Here is a 13,480-nt window from a genome sequence, read left to right on the forward strand (position 1 = left end):
ATGATTACAACTCCAATCAAATCCAACAGATACTTGACTTTTATGTTCCAACACCTACAGTCCGCAGGTGTTGGAACTGCGGACTGTTGAAGACAGTCCGCAGTTCCTATTCCGTACATTCCAGGAATCTCAGAACCTATAGGTAAAATTCTGAAAAAGTATCAATTGATTCCAACATATATTCCTATCAACAAAATTTCTTCTTTATTACCTTCTACAAAGGATAAACTGTCTTCTCTATCTTTGGCTAGTGTTTACCAAATACCTTCCGAATGCGATGTCTCTTATTTTGGACAGACTGGCCGTTCTTTGAAAAAAAGAATAAAAGAACATCAATATTATATTGATTATAATAAACCTCTGAAGTCTGGTATGTTGCAGCACAGTATTGACTCTACTCATAGTGTCCAGTGGGATAAAGCAGTTCTCCTCCATAGATGCAGATTCAAATATGAACGCTTATTCAAAGAAAGTTGTGAAACTATCTTACACCAACCGAATGTAAATAGAAATGACTGTATGTCTCTCTCAAAAATCTGGGAGACTTTTATCTTATGTAAAAAAACCTTTATCTTAATAGATTAAATTTGTTATTTCTATTATTTCCTAGCACACTGTAACAATTGTATTTTAATAGGTGATCCATCGAACGTTTTGCTTGTATTCCATTCCTATTACTGCTACAGACACTGAAGATGTACTATTAATTTTAGTACGAAATATCTGTCCTTTTACTAATTAAAGATATCACTGTGGTTTTTACGTGTTGCTTTATAATTTAATCTATTGAAAGTAAGCTAACAAAATTCATGATTAATCATGGAGTACTATCACACAGTATTCCATCTAAGAGTGTACATATTAGGAATTTAATGATGATCATTTCCTAATTTGCACACAAAATCAGTTCTAGTAGGCCACAATATACTAGTAATTTTCATTAGTGGGTTGGTTATGTTTCAAAGAAAGCAAATCCAAGTATTGCTCATGCTATTTCTTTTATATGCATGTCTAGAAAGATTGTCATTTTCTAACACAGTATTATTTCAAAGGTAACGCAATGCATTATTTTATTTCTTACAAGGTAGGAAACTATTTCTCATATTTATTTAGCCTTGTTAAGTCTTATGTACACAACAAAACTTTCAAAAGCTCAATATCAAAAAATCAACTTCATCTTTTATTTAATAAATAATATTAGTTCATACTCAAGCTTAAATAACTAATGATGAGAATGTTAGAAATGAAATAAATCTCTAAATACAATGTAGATCTTTTTGTGTGTAAAGAATAGGAACTAACAGGGATAAAGAAAACAAACACACACACACACACACACACACACACACACACACACACACACACACACACACACACACACACACACACACTTCTTAATTAAATGCAACTGTATATAAAGTTTATTTTTGTAATTTGCTATGTACATTGAAGAACATACAAAATTCAAAATGAATTTTCAAAGCTTTACAGATAAGAACTGATACAGTTCATGTTAAGACATTAAAAAAATGCCAGCCACTAGCAAATAAAAAATTTCTTTTGAAATATTACATATATGCTGCCCATCCAACATACATTTGACAAAGATTTTTTTGATCAGTTGCTTCCTGAAATAAATAAAAAAAAAATAATTTATCAGTTATATAAAGAAGCACTGCATTTTCATGATGCATTTACAATTAAAATATACAAAATACCATCCTCAATTTTGATCTAGCTTGTCTTAAATGAACAGTCATAAATTCATTTAGAAAGATTTTCATTGTTTCAAGGTTTCTGTGGAGCTAACATATAATCACAGCATTTAGTATAAATCCACTATGTTCACATGGGACAATAATGATTTTTGATAGCAGATAAGATAAAGAAAGTATAAATTCATGACTCATAAAGAATACATCATTCAGGATGATTATTTAGATTTATTTATGCCAAAACAACTTTGGTGATGAGTAATATTGCTATGTTGGTAAATTGCATGTATATTCTGGCTGGTTTGTATGTTTTGTAGGATAAAGAACATGAAATTCCTGGAATGAAAATCCTCACTACCATATGAGACTGACTAACTTGTAGTTCAAAAAAGGCCCTTATAAATGTTCCTATAATGCTGAAATGGGAATAAAATCAAGTTCTTTCTGATCAAAGGATAGTTACTCCTGACTACACAGTTGTTTGTCCTCCACAATCTTCCACTTATCTTCTCATGGACAATGTTCAAAAAATTAGCAAAACATATAGGAAGAACTGTAAATCTCTAAGTAATAAACAGAATGGATCTATACTAGATTAGAGGAATTAATTAATATTCCACTGGTTTAAAAATATGATTGGAAATGTTCCAATTACTTTTAACATTAACATACAATAGCTCAGAAAGACCACATTACTAATGTACTATATAGGTTTCCCGATAATGAATTATCCGGCTGGAAAGTATGATATGACAAGCTTAGGAGTTTGATTGGTTCAGTGCATAGCATGTACAACTGCAAGGACTAGAAGTTGATAGTGCATGGGAGGTGGTTAAGAAGTGCTTGCAGGAGGCAATGGTTGACTGTATACCAAGAGTCCGAATAATAAATCAAGTAGGGATTAAATGGATGAATAACACCATTAAGCTTGAGCTGCAAAAAAAGAAACAGCTATGGAGGGAATTTAAGGAGAAAAGTGACTGGCAGGCACATGAACGGTATAAAGCGCAGGCCAGAAGGGTAACGAGTGTGGTAAGAAAAGCAAAAAAAGGATTACGAAAGAACATTGGCCATGCAGGCTAAAGAGAATCCTAAACAGTTTTTTAGATACGTAGCAAGTAAAAGGAAAAATGTACATGGCAGAATGATTTTAAAGAATGCCGATGGTAGGGAGGTAACTGAATCAGTTGATATAGTTGAGTTACTGAGTGAGCACTTTGCAAGAATATATCATCCAGGTGGTGACATTGCAGAAACGAATAAACCAATAGATTATACGGGAATTGTGGTGAATGAAGTGGAGGTGAGTAGTCTATTGAATATTCTCAATGTCAATACATCTGTGGGATTGGATGGTATACCAGCTCGTGTTGTACGAGAAGCAGCTAAAGAATTGTCAGTACCCTTGACCATTTTGTTTAATTTGAATCTTGGGTCTGTGTTAGTCCCAAGGGGGTGGAAAGAGGGGAAAATAGTTCCACTGCATAAAGGTGGTTCCAAGACTGCTGTTGTAAATTATCGACCGATTAGCATATCAGGAATCATTGTCAAGGTCTTAGAGAAATTAGTCAAGAAAAGAATACAGGATTGGATAGATGAAAATGGAATATTGTATGGGGAACAACATGGTTTTGTGAAGGGTAGATCATGCCTCAGTAACTTGCTCACATTTTATAACACAGTGACGGCTGAACTGGATAGGGGTAATGGGTTTACAGTAATACTACTGGACCTTGCCAAGGCTTTTGATAGGATACCATATGGAACCCTAATCAGTAAACTGGAGCAGATGGGGATAGATATAGGGTTGGTGAGATGGATAGGAGGGTGGTTGAAGGAGAGGTACCAGAGAGTGGTTTATTCAGGAGTGGAGTCTAAAAGATGGCTTGTGACTAGTGGAGTGCCGCAGGGCTCTGTTCTTGGACCACTGCTTTTCAATTTGTTCATCAATGATATAGGAAAGGATTTGAGAGGAAGTGTTCACTTGTTTGCTAATGATGCAAAGTTGGGTAGAGCAATTGTGAGTGCACAGGATGTCAAAATTTTACAGGTTGATTTGGATAGTTTGGAGGACTGGGCTAGGAAAAATGGATGTCAATTTAATGTGCCAAAGTGTAAGGTTATGCACTTTGGGATGAAAAGAATAGCAGCAATATATCGCATTGGTGGAACTGTACTCCAGGAGATTGATGAGACCAGGGATTTGGGAGTGTTGGTGGATAGGGAATTGAAGTTTAGGGGGCACATTGCAAAAGTGACTAAAACAGCTCACCAAATCACTTGGCTTCTGAAAAATACTTTAACATGCAGAGACAAACAAGTTGTTGTTCCTCTATATCGAGCCTTGATAAGACCCCATCTGGACTACTGTGCCCAGTTATGGGCACCAGGGTTTCTTCGTGATGGGGAGGAAGTGGAGAGGATCCAGAGACGAGTGACCAAGATGATAGCAGGTCTATGGAATGAACCTTATGAGAATAGGTTGAAGATTTGTGGGTTGCAGAAATTGGTCGATAGGTGAAGGAGGGGTGTATGATTGAGACATTCAAATTACTGAAGGGTTTCTATAAGATTGATCCAGAAGATATTTTTGAAAATATGACTGGTGGTGGGAGGACTAGGAGCCATGCATGGAATCTGGAAAGAGCGTGGTTGACAAGGGTGTTAGAGCTAGGTTTTTTCCTTGGAGAGTGGTGAACGAGTGGAATAAGCTTCCAGAGTCTGTTGTGGGTACTACGACCGTGAATGAGTTCAAGGCAAGGTATGATAGATACTGTGTGAATGTCGAATAGTTGTTCTTGACATGATTATGGCCTCCCTCGATAAGTCTGTCGACTCCTTGGAATTGCCCGGAACAATAATAATAATAATACGTTTTAAAACATTTCATGCGTGCAATTGATCAGAAATTTAGGATGATATCCTGACTGATTATTGCATTGTTTTATCCATCTATGTAATTTATGTATTCACTTTACATTTTCTTATAACAGAACAAATGCAACCATACCTGAATCAAATAGTTCCCCTGTCCTTCTATTGACAATGGAAGACCCTGTGGTTTATTCTTTCCCCGAATGATTCCTTTTAAACGCTGCTCTATATCTTGAACATGAATCATAGCCTAATAAAATAAATTATATATAAATATAATTCTTCATTCTCATAAGTTGTGCAATAGTTTAATGTTATTGGATGAATTTTATTAAGCCCACAACACTAAACATCCCATCCCATTTTGTCTTTCAAGTCAGGCTCCTGACTTTGGCTTCTGCTTACTGGATAGGGCAAGTAATCCTATCTGTTGCACTGTTAACTGTGCCTGTAAATTATGCATGTTCAAAAACACAATTTGACAAGAATCAGCATATTAAATTGCAGAAAATTAAAAAAAGTAACAGTCACTGACTGACTATAACTTTTTTTTTTAATTATTAAGATTCAGAGTTTAAATGAAGCATTACTCATTTAAAAAAAATGTCCTTCTGAGAATGAAGACAATTCTATATTACTTTCTGCAATATGGAGAAGCAAATAAAGGTACACAACACCTAAGATCTATGTGAGATGAATGAACTGAATGTTTCATTACCAAACAGAATGCATTCTACTTTTAAAGTCTGCAAATTATTCAAATGCCTGGTTTTTATTAGGATGACCCAAAAGTTTTAGCCTTCAGAATTTTAATTATACACCTCATAAAATTGCAAATGAAAAAGACTATTCCAAACAATATATAATCTATTATGTGCTATGGTCTTGATCCACAAGTAGTTCAAACTCTCCAAAAGACTGCGGGTTCAAATCCCGCCTTGGGCATGAATGTTTGTGATTGTCTGTCGAAATACTAGTGGTGGTCGGCAGTAGATGGCATTGGTGTAGTAGTGGTCAGTTGGACGATTGATTAGTGGAATCAGAGCTGTAGAGCAGGTACCCTCCCTCGATGAGTCTTTGGACTCCTCGGAGGTGTCAGATAATAATAAAGCAAACATCCGGTCTCAAATGGCTGCCCTCAACAATAGTGAGACATAACCACAGAGGAAGTGAACCACCAACCAGAGTAAGCAATAACCAGGTGGCACTACGTCTAGACTGTAGGCTTGGGGAGGTAAAAGTATATTTTTATGCTACATCACTATTCTTAAAATAACCATAGGAATGATGGAACCAGATGCAGGCATCTCCTCATGCATAACATTAAAAATCTCTTTATACAGAGAAATATGCAAACTAAGACATCTCATGTACAAAAAGTGAGGCAGCATCATTTACCTGGAATAACATTTACCATAACATTCTAGTGAGCAACGCTTTGTGCTAATTTCTAGCCAGATGGGTATATTAATGATAAAGATGAAAAATTTTAAGGATATTTTCTACATTCTACATTAGAGGGCCTCAAAGCAAGAGTTGAGATATACATTTTCTGGAATGCTCCAGTTTCTTTGTATTAATTTCTTATTAAATAATTAAGGTAATAATTTAGTATTTCCATAAATGGTTATAGATCAGTACTAAGAAACACCTCTGGTCATAAAATTTGGTTTCCTTCACTGTTAACCAATGTTTCCTCTAGGCCCTAGATGGCGAACCTATGGCACAGGTGCCAGAGGTGGCACGTCCGAGAATTTTGCTGGCATGCCAATGATTTACAGGTGATATCCTTTTATATACTTATAAATTATTCAACTTTTTTTTTAATTATTACAATACATACAAGTTAAATTTTGTTTTACATGAGAGAGCAGCAATGAAGACGTGCATATGATAGGTGCGGTATTAACAAAAGATCACACAACCCAAAGACAAAGGCAACCGACGATTGTTGAGTTGAAATGCTAATTCTCTTCAACCAAATTCCATAACATCTGAAACTGTCATAACAACATTCACTATATATTTCTTAGTTTTAACACATTCATGACGGAGTGTCATTTATCATTCCAAAGGAACTTCTCATTACTGGCAGGCTCAACTCACAAAGTTTCAACCCTTGGTTGAATTTTATTGTTGCTTGTTTGCATTTGAGCTGGCAGGCGAACTCATACACTCATTATGTGGCATATTTCAATTCAGAGTAGAATTTTATTTGTAGTTATCCTTTGTAATCTGTCATAACGATATTGAGCATTTCAAATACAATAAAGCAAACACTTATTTCATGTAATTGAAAAATTGGACAATAGTTTTTAGTTAGATACTGTGGTTCGGTGCAACATATGGTTTTGCTTGAGTCTATACAGCATAGTTTCTGTGAGAGGGGGACATGTGATTCATTAGTTAGTGCCGTTTTTATTCCAGCTGTGTCTAATTTCACTATTTTTTGAGAAATGTATTACACAGACTGCAAAAGCCTCTGTACCTTATTTAGGGATACAATAAAACTACTTGCTTTTCTTGCATCTGCAGTATAATGGCTGTTGAGGAGGGCATGTTGTTGACCATGGGACTGTGTTACTATCACTTCATTAACATGTTTAAACATTTTTTGTGTGCAAGGTATATGCAAAACTTTTTAATGTCTTTTTTCATAAAGTAAAATCAGGGGTGCAAGTTATACGCGAGGGCAAGTTATATTCGAGTAAATACGGTAAGCATTCTGCCAACAAATTGACATCCATCTGCTACTTCCCCTGCTCAGCTGACTTCTATGGTGAGTTGCAATGCATAAATATTTTTGTCATTACCATTTTTTCAAACCAACATCATTAAAATAAATTTAATAATACAATAATCAATTTTGCACTGAATAATATTATAAATTTATATATAAATAAATATTATTATAAATAAAATATTATTTATAAAATGATAAATAATTACTTATAAAATATATATATATATATTATAAATTTATGAATTAATTAATTTTCTATTAATTTTTCCCCTATTAAAAACTGCCGGCACGTCAGCAACTTGATTTGTAAATTTTTGGCACGTGCACATAAAAAAGTTTGCCACCACTGCTCTAGGCTGTGATTGTGCACACAGTTGCTGGGAATCACGGCAACTGTGTACACAAAATTTTTGCTTACTGAATTTCTAATTTACAATCAATATTTTTTGAATGTAATATAACAGTGAATGATAGGGTAAATCATATGTGTTGCTTATTTTATTTAGTAAATTCTTCAATGTTTCCGCTCCCATATTACTTTAACCCTTTCCAAATTAATATAATTTAATTAGCTACTTTTAGCCTATACCATGTGAACAAACCAACATTGATCAGCAAGTCTGCAGGGGCATATTTGTTTAGCATCTGCTGTCTTGATGGTATAGTCACTTGGACTTGTGCAAACAGTGATGAATTTTTGTAGCAATGCAAAATTAAGAAAATTTATTTAGTGTTCACAATTTTATAGGTTATAGCTAAACAAAAAAAAAAAAAAACATTAATATGAAAAATATAATATTAGCAGTTTTAGTGTGTAAAAACCCTCAAAATATCACTGTTGAAATTAAAGCAGAAAAGAACTACAAATTCATTTAAATTTGAGTGGTTGAACAAATTTGGCATAATTTGTTTATAAGCTACATGTATATGCCATATTTAAATAACTTAAAGGATAAGCATTCAGGTTGCCCTTGTGGAAAAATTTAATATGCAATGTACCAAATCCTGTAACAAAGATGATACCACAAATTTTAGGCATATCAAGAGTTTGTGGGCTGTGATTTTCACTATTGTGAGCACAGGCTACTACACACATTGAGTCGAGTCTGAAACTTGCACACAAAATGTTTTTTATGCATACATGGGCCAGAAAAAATTAGAGGGCACATTGCTGTTAACCTAATTCTTTGAAAATCTAGATGTCAACTAAATATCTAAATGTAATGGAAGGATAAAGATGGTTGTTAATTTACAGTAAGAACAAGTTTTATTTTCCCTCAGAGATCAGATGTTAAAATAGCTTCACAAAGTTTTAATTTTAAGTATATCAAGTTCTACAATTTCATGCACTAACCTTTTCATTAGTAATTTCTCCTGAATCTGCTGTTTGACACCGTGCACCTCTTGATGGTTTACTCCATTCCACTAGAGGATCATGTATGAAGGGTTTTAAAACGCTATAACAAAAAAGTTTACTTCTTAATCATAATAAAACAAAAGGGAAAAAATTCTGATGAAAAATTTTCATTCGAAAATCATAAGATGTTGAACAGCATTCAAAGTAACAGATTATTTTTCTCTAAATACTTAATGCTAAATATCATAATGAATACAATATACTACAATCATGAATCCGGCAACAGAGATAGAATTCAACATAAAATAAAAAGATTTCCTCTTCTTATACTTTACATACTGCACATTACTGACTGCTTTATAAAAACTGTTTCAACAGAAACTGTCAGGTCAAGTGGATCAAATCTCTCCATTTCTTTCTATCCTCACAAATTTTTACTTCAGAAATACTGTAGCACCTCTGGTTTATTTTTTGTAGATCTTCTCTTGGCTAGTCTCTCCACCTTTTCTATGGTCTTCCCCTCAAATTTCATTTCATACATTCTTCTTGATATTCTTCATAAACTCATTCACATTAGAAGTCAAAATCACTTTAAGCAAGAATTCAAAAGCATTTCTACAACACGTTTTAGTCCTAAACTATTCCCAATTTACATTTTTTTTTCTATCTTTTCTTGTTTTTGTTAACACTGTTCTTAACACGTTCACTGCCACGCTACTCGGGCATAGTTTGTTACCGTATGCCAAGCATTTTCACTTCTTCAAGGTCAGTACAGGTAATCTCGTTGCCGGTGGTAAGCGTCATACGAGTATATTCGTAGTTGGCTTGTAAGGCTCATATACCATCTACGAGCATACACACTTTCGCTGACAGCTCCGCACACCAAGCATTTTCACCTCTTCATAGTCAGTACAGGTAATCTTGTTGCCGGCAGTATAGTATGCATCATACAAGTATATTCGTAGTTGGCAGCGAATGTGTTAAAACTAATTTCTATTGCAAGTATTCTATTCATGTCTCTTTTTTGTTAGTCTCTCTATCTCTGTTGCATAAAAAACAGGCAAAAAAATAACTTGTTAATCTGAAGCTTGCATTTCAGTGGGACTTCACTGTCCCAAAACAGACTACCTACAGTGTTAAAAAAAAGTTTAGTCCAATGAAATCCTCCTCATTATCTCCTAGTCTAAACTTCCACCACTAGAAAGTATACTTTCCAGATATTTGAGGTTTTCACTACTCTTCAAATCTTGCAATTGAGTCTGACAGCATTAACATTTTCATTTCCACTACAATTTTAAACCATATGTAAACCAATAAGACACGAGAATTATAGAATGTCTAGGGAGGAAAAGAAAATTAAGCAGCGAAATAAGAAACAACAAAGCACAGAATCAGGTAAGTCCATAAGTAATGAAAATCAGGTAAGTCCATAAGTAATGAAAATCAGGTAAGTAATGTTGCGTAAAAAGGATGTTATTTGGTATGGTGACTCTATCATAAAACACACTGTTGAAGAGTGGTTTAACTTCGAGTTTTCCAGCAGCAAAAACTAAAAATATAATGCAAGCAATGCAAAAACACAAAAAGAAAAGAAAATGAGATCATAATTGTAGTGGGTATTAATGACTTAACTAGCGACAAGTTCAGTATGAGAGAGGACATGAAAGGGCTGTTGAAAGAAGCAAGAGAAAGTGAAAACAGTAAGTATATTACCTCTATATGATAAAAATGAATTAAGAAGAAGGGGCACTCTATACAAACAAAATCATCAACACAGCCAAAGCAGTTCAAGGAGCACATGGAAACATCGAAGGCTCTTCAAAGGACGAGACAACAACAAAAACAACAACAAGAAGGAGTGGCTATGATGGGAAACGATTCTATGCATATTTTTTCTTTTAAGGTTACATGGTGGTCAGCATTCATATTTATAAATTTAGGGATACAAAATGTACATGTTGAAAATATTATTTTATTAATTATTAATAAAATAACACTTGACGTTTTGACTCCTGTACAGAGGTCATCATTAGAAGGATGCATGCGTATAAGGAACCAAGCTACATGCTCTAGCTCTGTATACTGGTAAACTAAATCTACGTAGTTAATTAATCCTTTTTCCTAGCCTGACCCTAGGGATGAAAAAAAAAAATTAAAAAAATAAAAATAAATAGATTAATTAAATTAAATAAAAAATACAACTACAATAAACCGCTGAAGTCCTCATGTATTAATATTCTTCTGGATTTGTACAGTTCTGATTGTTATAATATGATTTCCTTCAGTTGCTGTTGCAAACACTTCACCAGGTTGTCTTCTTATAGTGGGATTTTTCTTCGGCTTGTTTAGGTTGTTATACAGGTTGTAGATGGGTCCTCCGCATTCTTGGAATGGTCAGGCCATCATTTTTGTTGCAATTTGGGCTATGTTTGAGCATTTCACATGACTCTTTAAATTTCTTTTCAAACCAGGTTTTGGTGTGGTATAGGGACTTGGTATTTTTCTGATCAATTCTGTGGTATGTTTGGAGTGCATGGTCAGAAAGGCCGGTTTGTCCAAAATGGAGGCATTTAATGTGTCATTTGTGTTCGTCTTGACTAACTGGGATAGTTTGCCCTGTTTCCCCTATGTATGTTACATATACATTGTATATGGTATACCCCTGGGTGGGCTAGGTGAGGAAGAGGTTCTTTAGAAGAACTGAGTAGGTGTCTATATTTTTAGTGTTCTGTCTATTTTTTCAGAAATGCCTCTAACATAAGGAATGGCAATAGCATTCCTGAAATCTTTTTTGTTCTTACTGCTATCTTTGTGAATAGTTTTTTTACTGTATCCATTTTTTATAAATGTTTGGTTGATGATCTTGTATTCCTGGTTTAGAGCTTGTTCATTAGAACAAATAGTTTGAGCTCTGTGTTTAAGGGTGCTTATGACACCTAGTTTTTGTGTTGGGTGGTGGTAAGAATTTTTGTGTATGTATTGGCCTGTGTGGGTAGGTTTGCAGTAGACTGAGAAGGAGAGACAGCCAGAGAGAAGATGTGTGATAAGTGTGTGTCTAGGAAAGGAAGAGAGTTGTTTTTTTCCATTTCAATGTTGAATTGGATATGTTTTGGATGATTTGGATATGAATTGGATGTATTTAGTGCTTCGCAGCCATGGGGCCAAATGGCAAAAACATCGTCGACATATCTGAGCCAAATTTTGGGTTTTAGACATGCTGTCTCTAGAGCATGTTTCTCAAAGTCTTCCATATAAAAGTTAACTATTGTGTGTGTGGGGGGGGGAAGCGATGAGCCCATGGCTGTACCTTCTTTTTGAAAGTAAAAATCGTTTTGCCACACAAAATATCTGGAGCAGAGTACGTGGACAAAGAGGGCCATGATGTCTTGTAGAAATATGTTCTGTAAGAGCAAGATAGTGTCATTGATTGGGACATTGGTAAAAAGGGAAGTTATGTCTAAGCTGACTAATAAATCTTGGTCATTGAGTGTAATGTTTTTAATTTTATTTATGAAATGTTGTGTTTTTATTTTTATTTTTTTATTTTTTATGTAGGAAGGGGACTGACCTACCAATTCTTTGAGTGTGGCCGCTAAATTTTTGGCTAAGTGATAATTTGGGCTGTCAATTCCTTCAACAATCGAACATAATGGTGTGTCTGCTTTGTGTATTTTTGGTAGGCCATAAATTCTGGGCGTGCGGGCATAATGAGGTTTTAATTTTTTTGTTGTTTCTTCAGGCCATGTGTGGACCGAAGTGTATTTTTTTTATTTTTGGCAGGCCATAAATTCATGCCCAGAATTTATGGCCTGCCAAAAATACACAAAGCAGACACACCATTACGTCCGATTGTTGAAGGAATTGACAGCCTAAATTATCACTTAGCCAAAAGATTAGCAGCCACACTCAAGGAATTGGTAAGTCAGCCTGCTTCCTACCTTAAAAAAATAAAAAAATAAAAAAAATAAAAAAAATAAAAAAAATACACATTTCATAAATAAAATTGAAAACATTACACTCAATGACCAAGATTTATTAGTCAGCTTTCACATAACTTCCCTTTTTACCAATGTCTCAATCAATGACATTATCTTGCTCTTACAGAACATATTTCCATACGACATCATGGCCCTCTTTGTCCACGTACTCTTCTCCGGATATTTCGTGTGGCAAAACAATATTTACCTTCAAAAAGAAACAGCCATGGGCTCACCGCTTCTCCACCCCCACCCCCAATAGTTAACTTTTATATGAACGACTTTGAGCAACATGCTCTAGAGACAGCATGTCTAAAACCCAGATTTGGCTCAGATATGTCGATGATATTTTTGCCATTTGGCCCCATGGCCGCGAAGCACCAAATACATTCCTCAGCCACCTAAACAAACAACACAAACATATCCAATTCAGCATTGAAATGGAAAAAAACAACTCCCGTCCTTTCCTAGACACACTTATCACACGTCTTCCCTCTGGCTGTCTCTCCTTCTCAGTCTACCGCAAACCTACCCACACAGGCCAATACATACACAAAAATTCTTACCACCCACCCAACACAAAAACTAGGTGTCATAAGCTCACTTAAACGCAGAACTCAAACTATTTGTTCTCATGAACAAGCTCTAAACAAGGAATAAGATCATCAACCAAACATTTATAAAAAATGGATACAGTAAAAAAAACTATTCACAAAGATAGCAGTAAGAACAAAAAAGATTTCAGGAATGCTATTGCCATTCCTTATGTTAGAGGCATTTCTGAAAAAATAGACAGAACACTATGCAAATACTA

At 34.7% G+C, this 13,480-nt stretch overlaps 1 protein-coding gene across 1 annotated transcript in view; it reads right to left on the reverse strand.

Annotated features, from left to right (window-relative positions):
• Window positions 1-1,415: 1,415 nt before the first annotated feature.
• The window catches only part of LOC150101877 (serine/threonine-protein kinase ATR-like), an 860,597-nt gene continuing 848,532 nt past the window's right edge, over window positions 1,416-13,480 (reverse strand). The window contains exons 60-62 of the mRNA XM_090399924.1: window positions 8,687-8,789; window positions 4,726-4,839; window positions 1,416-1,628 (exon numbers count right to left, since the gene is read on the reverse strand). Of these exons, the coding sequence (XP_090256050.1) occupies window positions 1,569-1,628; window positions 4,726-4,839; window positions 8,687-8,789 (277 nt within the window). The 3' untranslated portion in view covers window positions 1,416-1,568. The remainder of the gene's footprint in view (window positions 1,629-4,725; window positions 4,840-8,686; window positions 8,790-13,480) is intronic.

The sequence above is a fragment of the Typopeltis vanoorti genome, chromosome 11, assembly GCF_054136105.1.
Source record: "Typopeltis vanoorti isolate ZY-2024b chromosome 11, IOZ_Tvanoo_1.0, whole genome shotgun sequence".
NCBI lineage: Eukaryota > Metazoa > Arthropoda > Arachnida > Uropygi > Thelyphonidae > Typopeltis > Typopeltis vanoorti.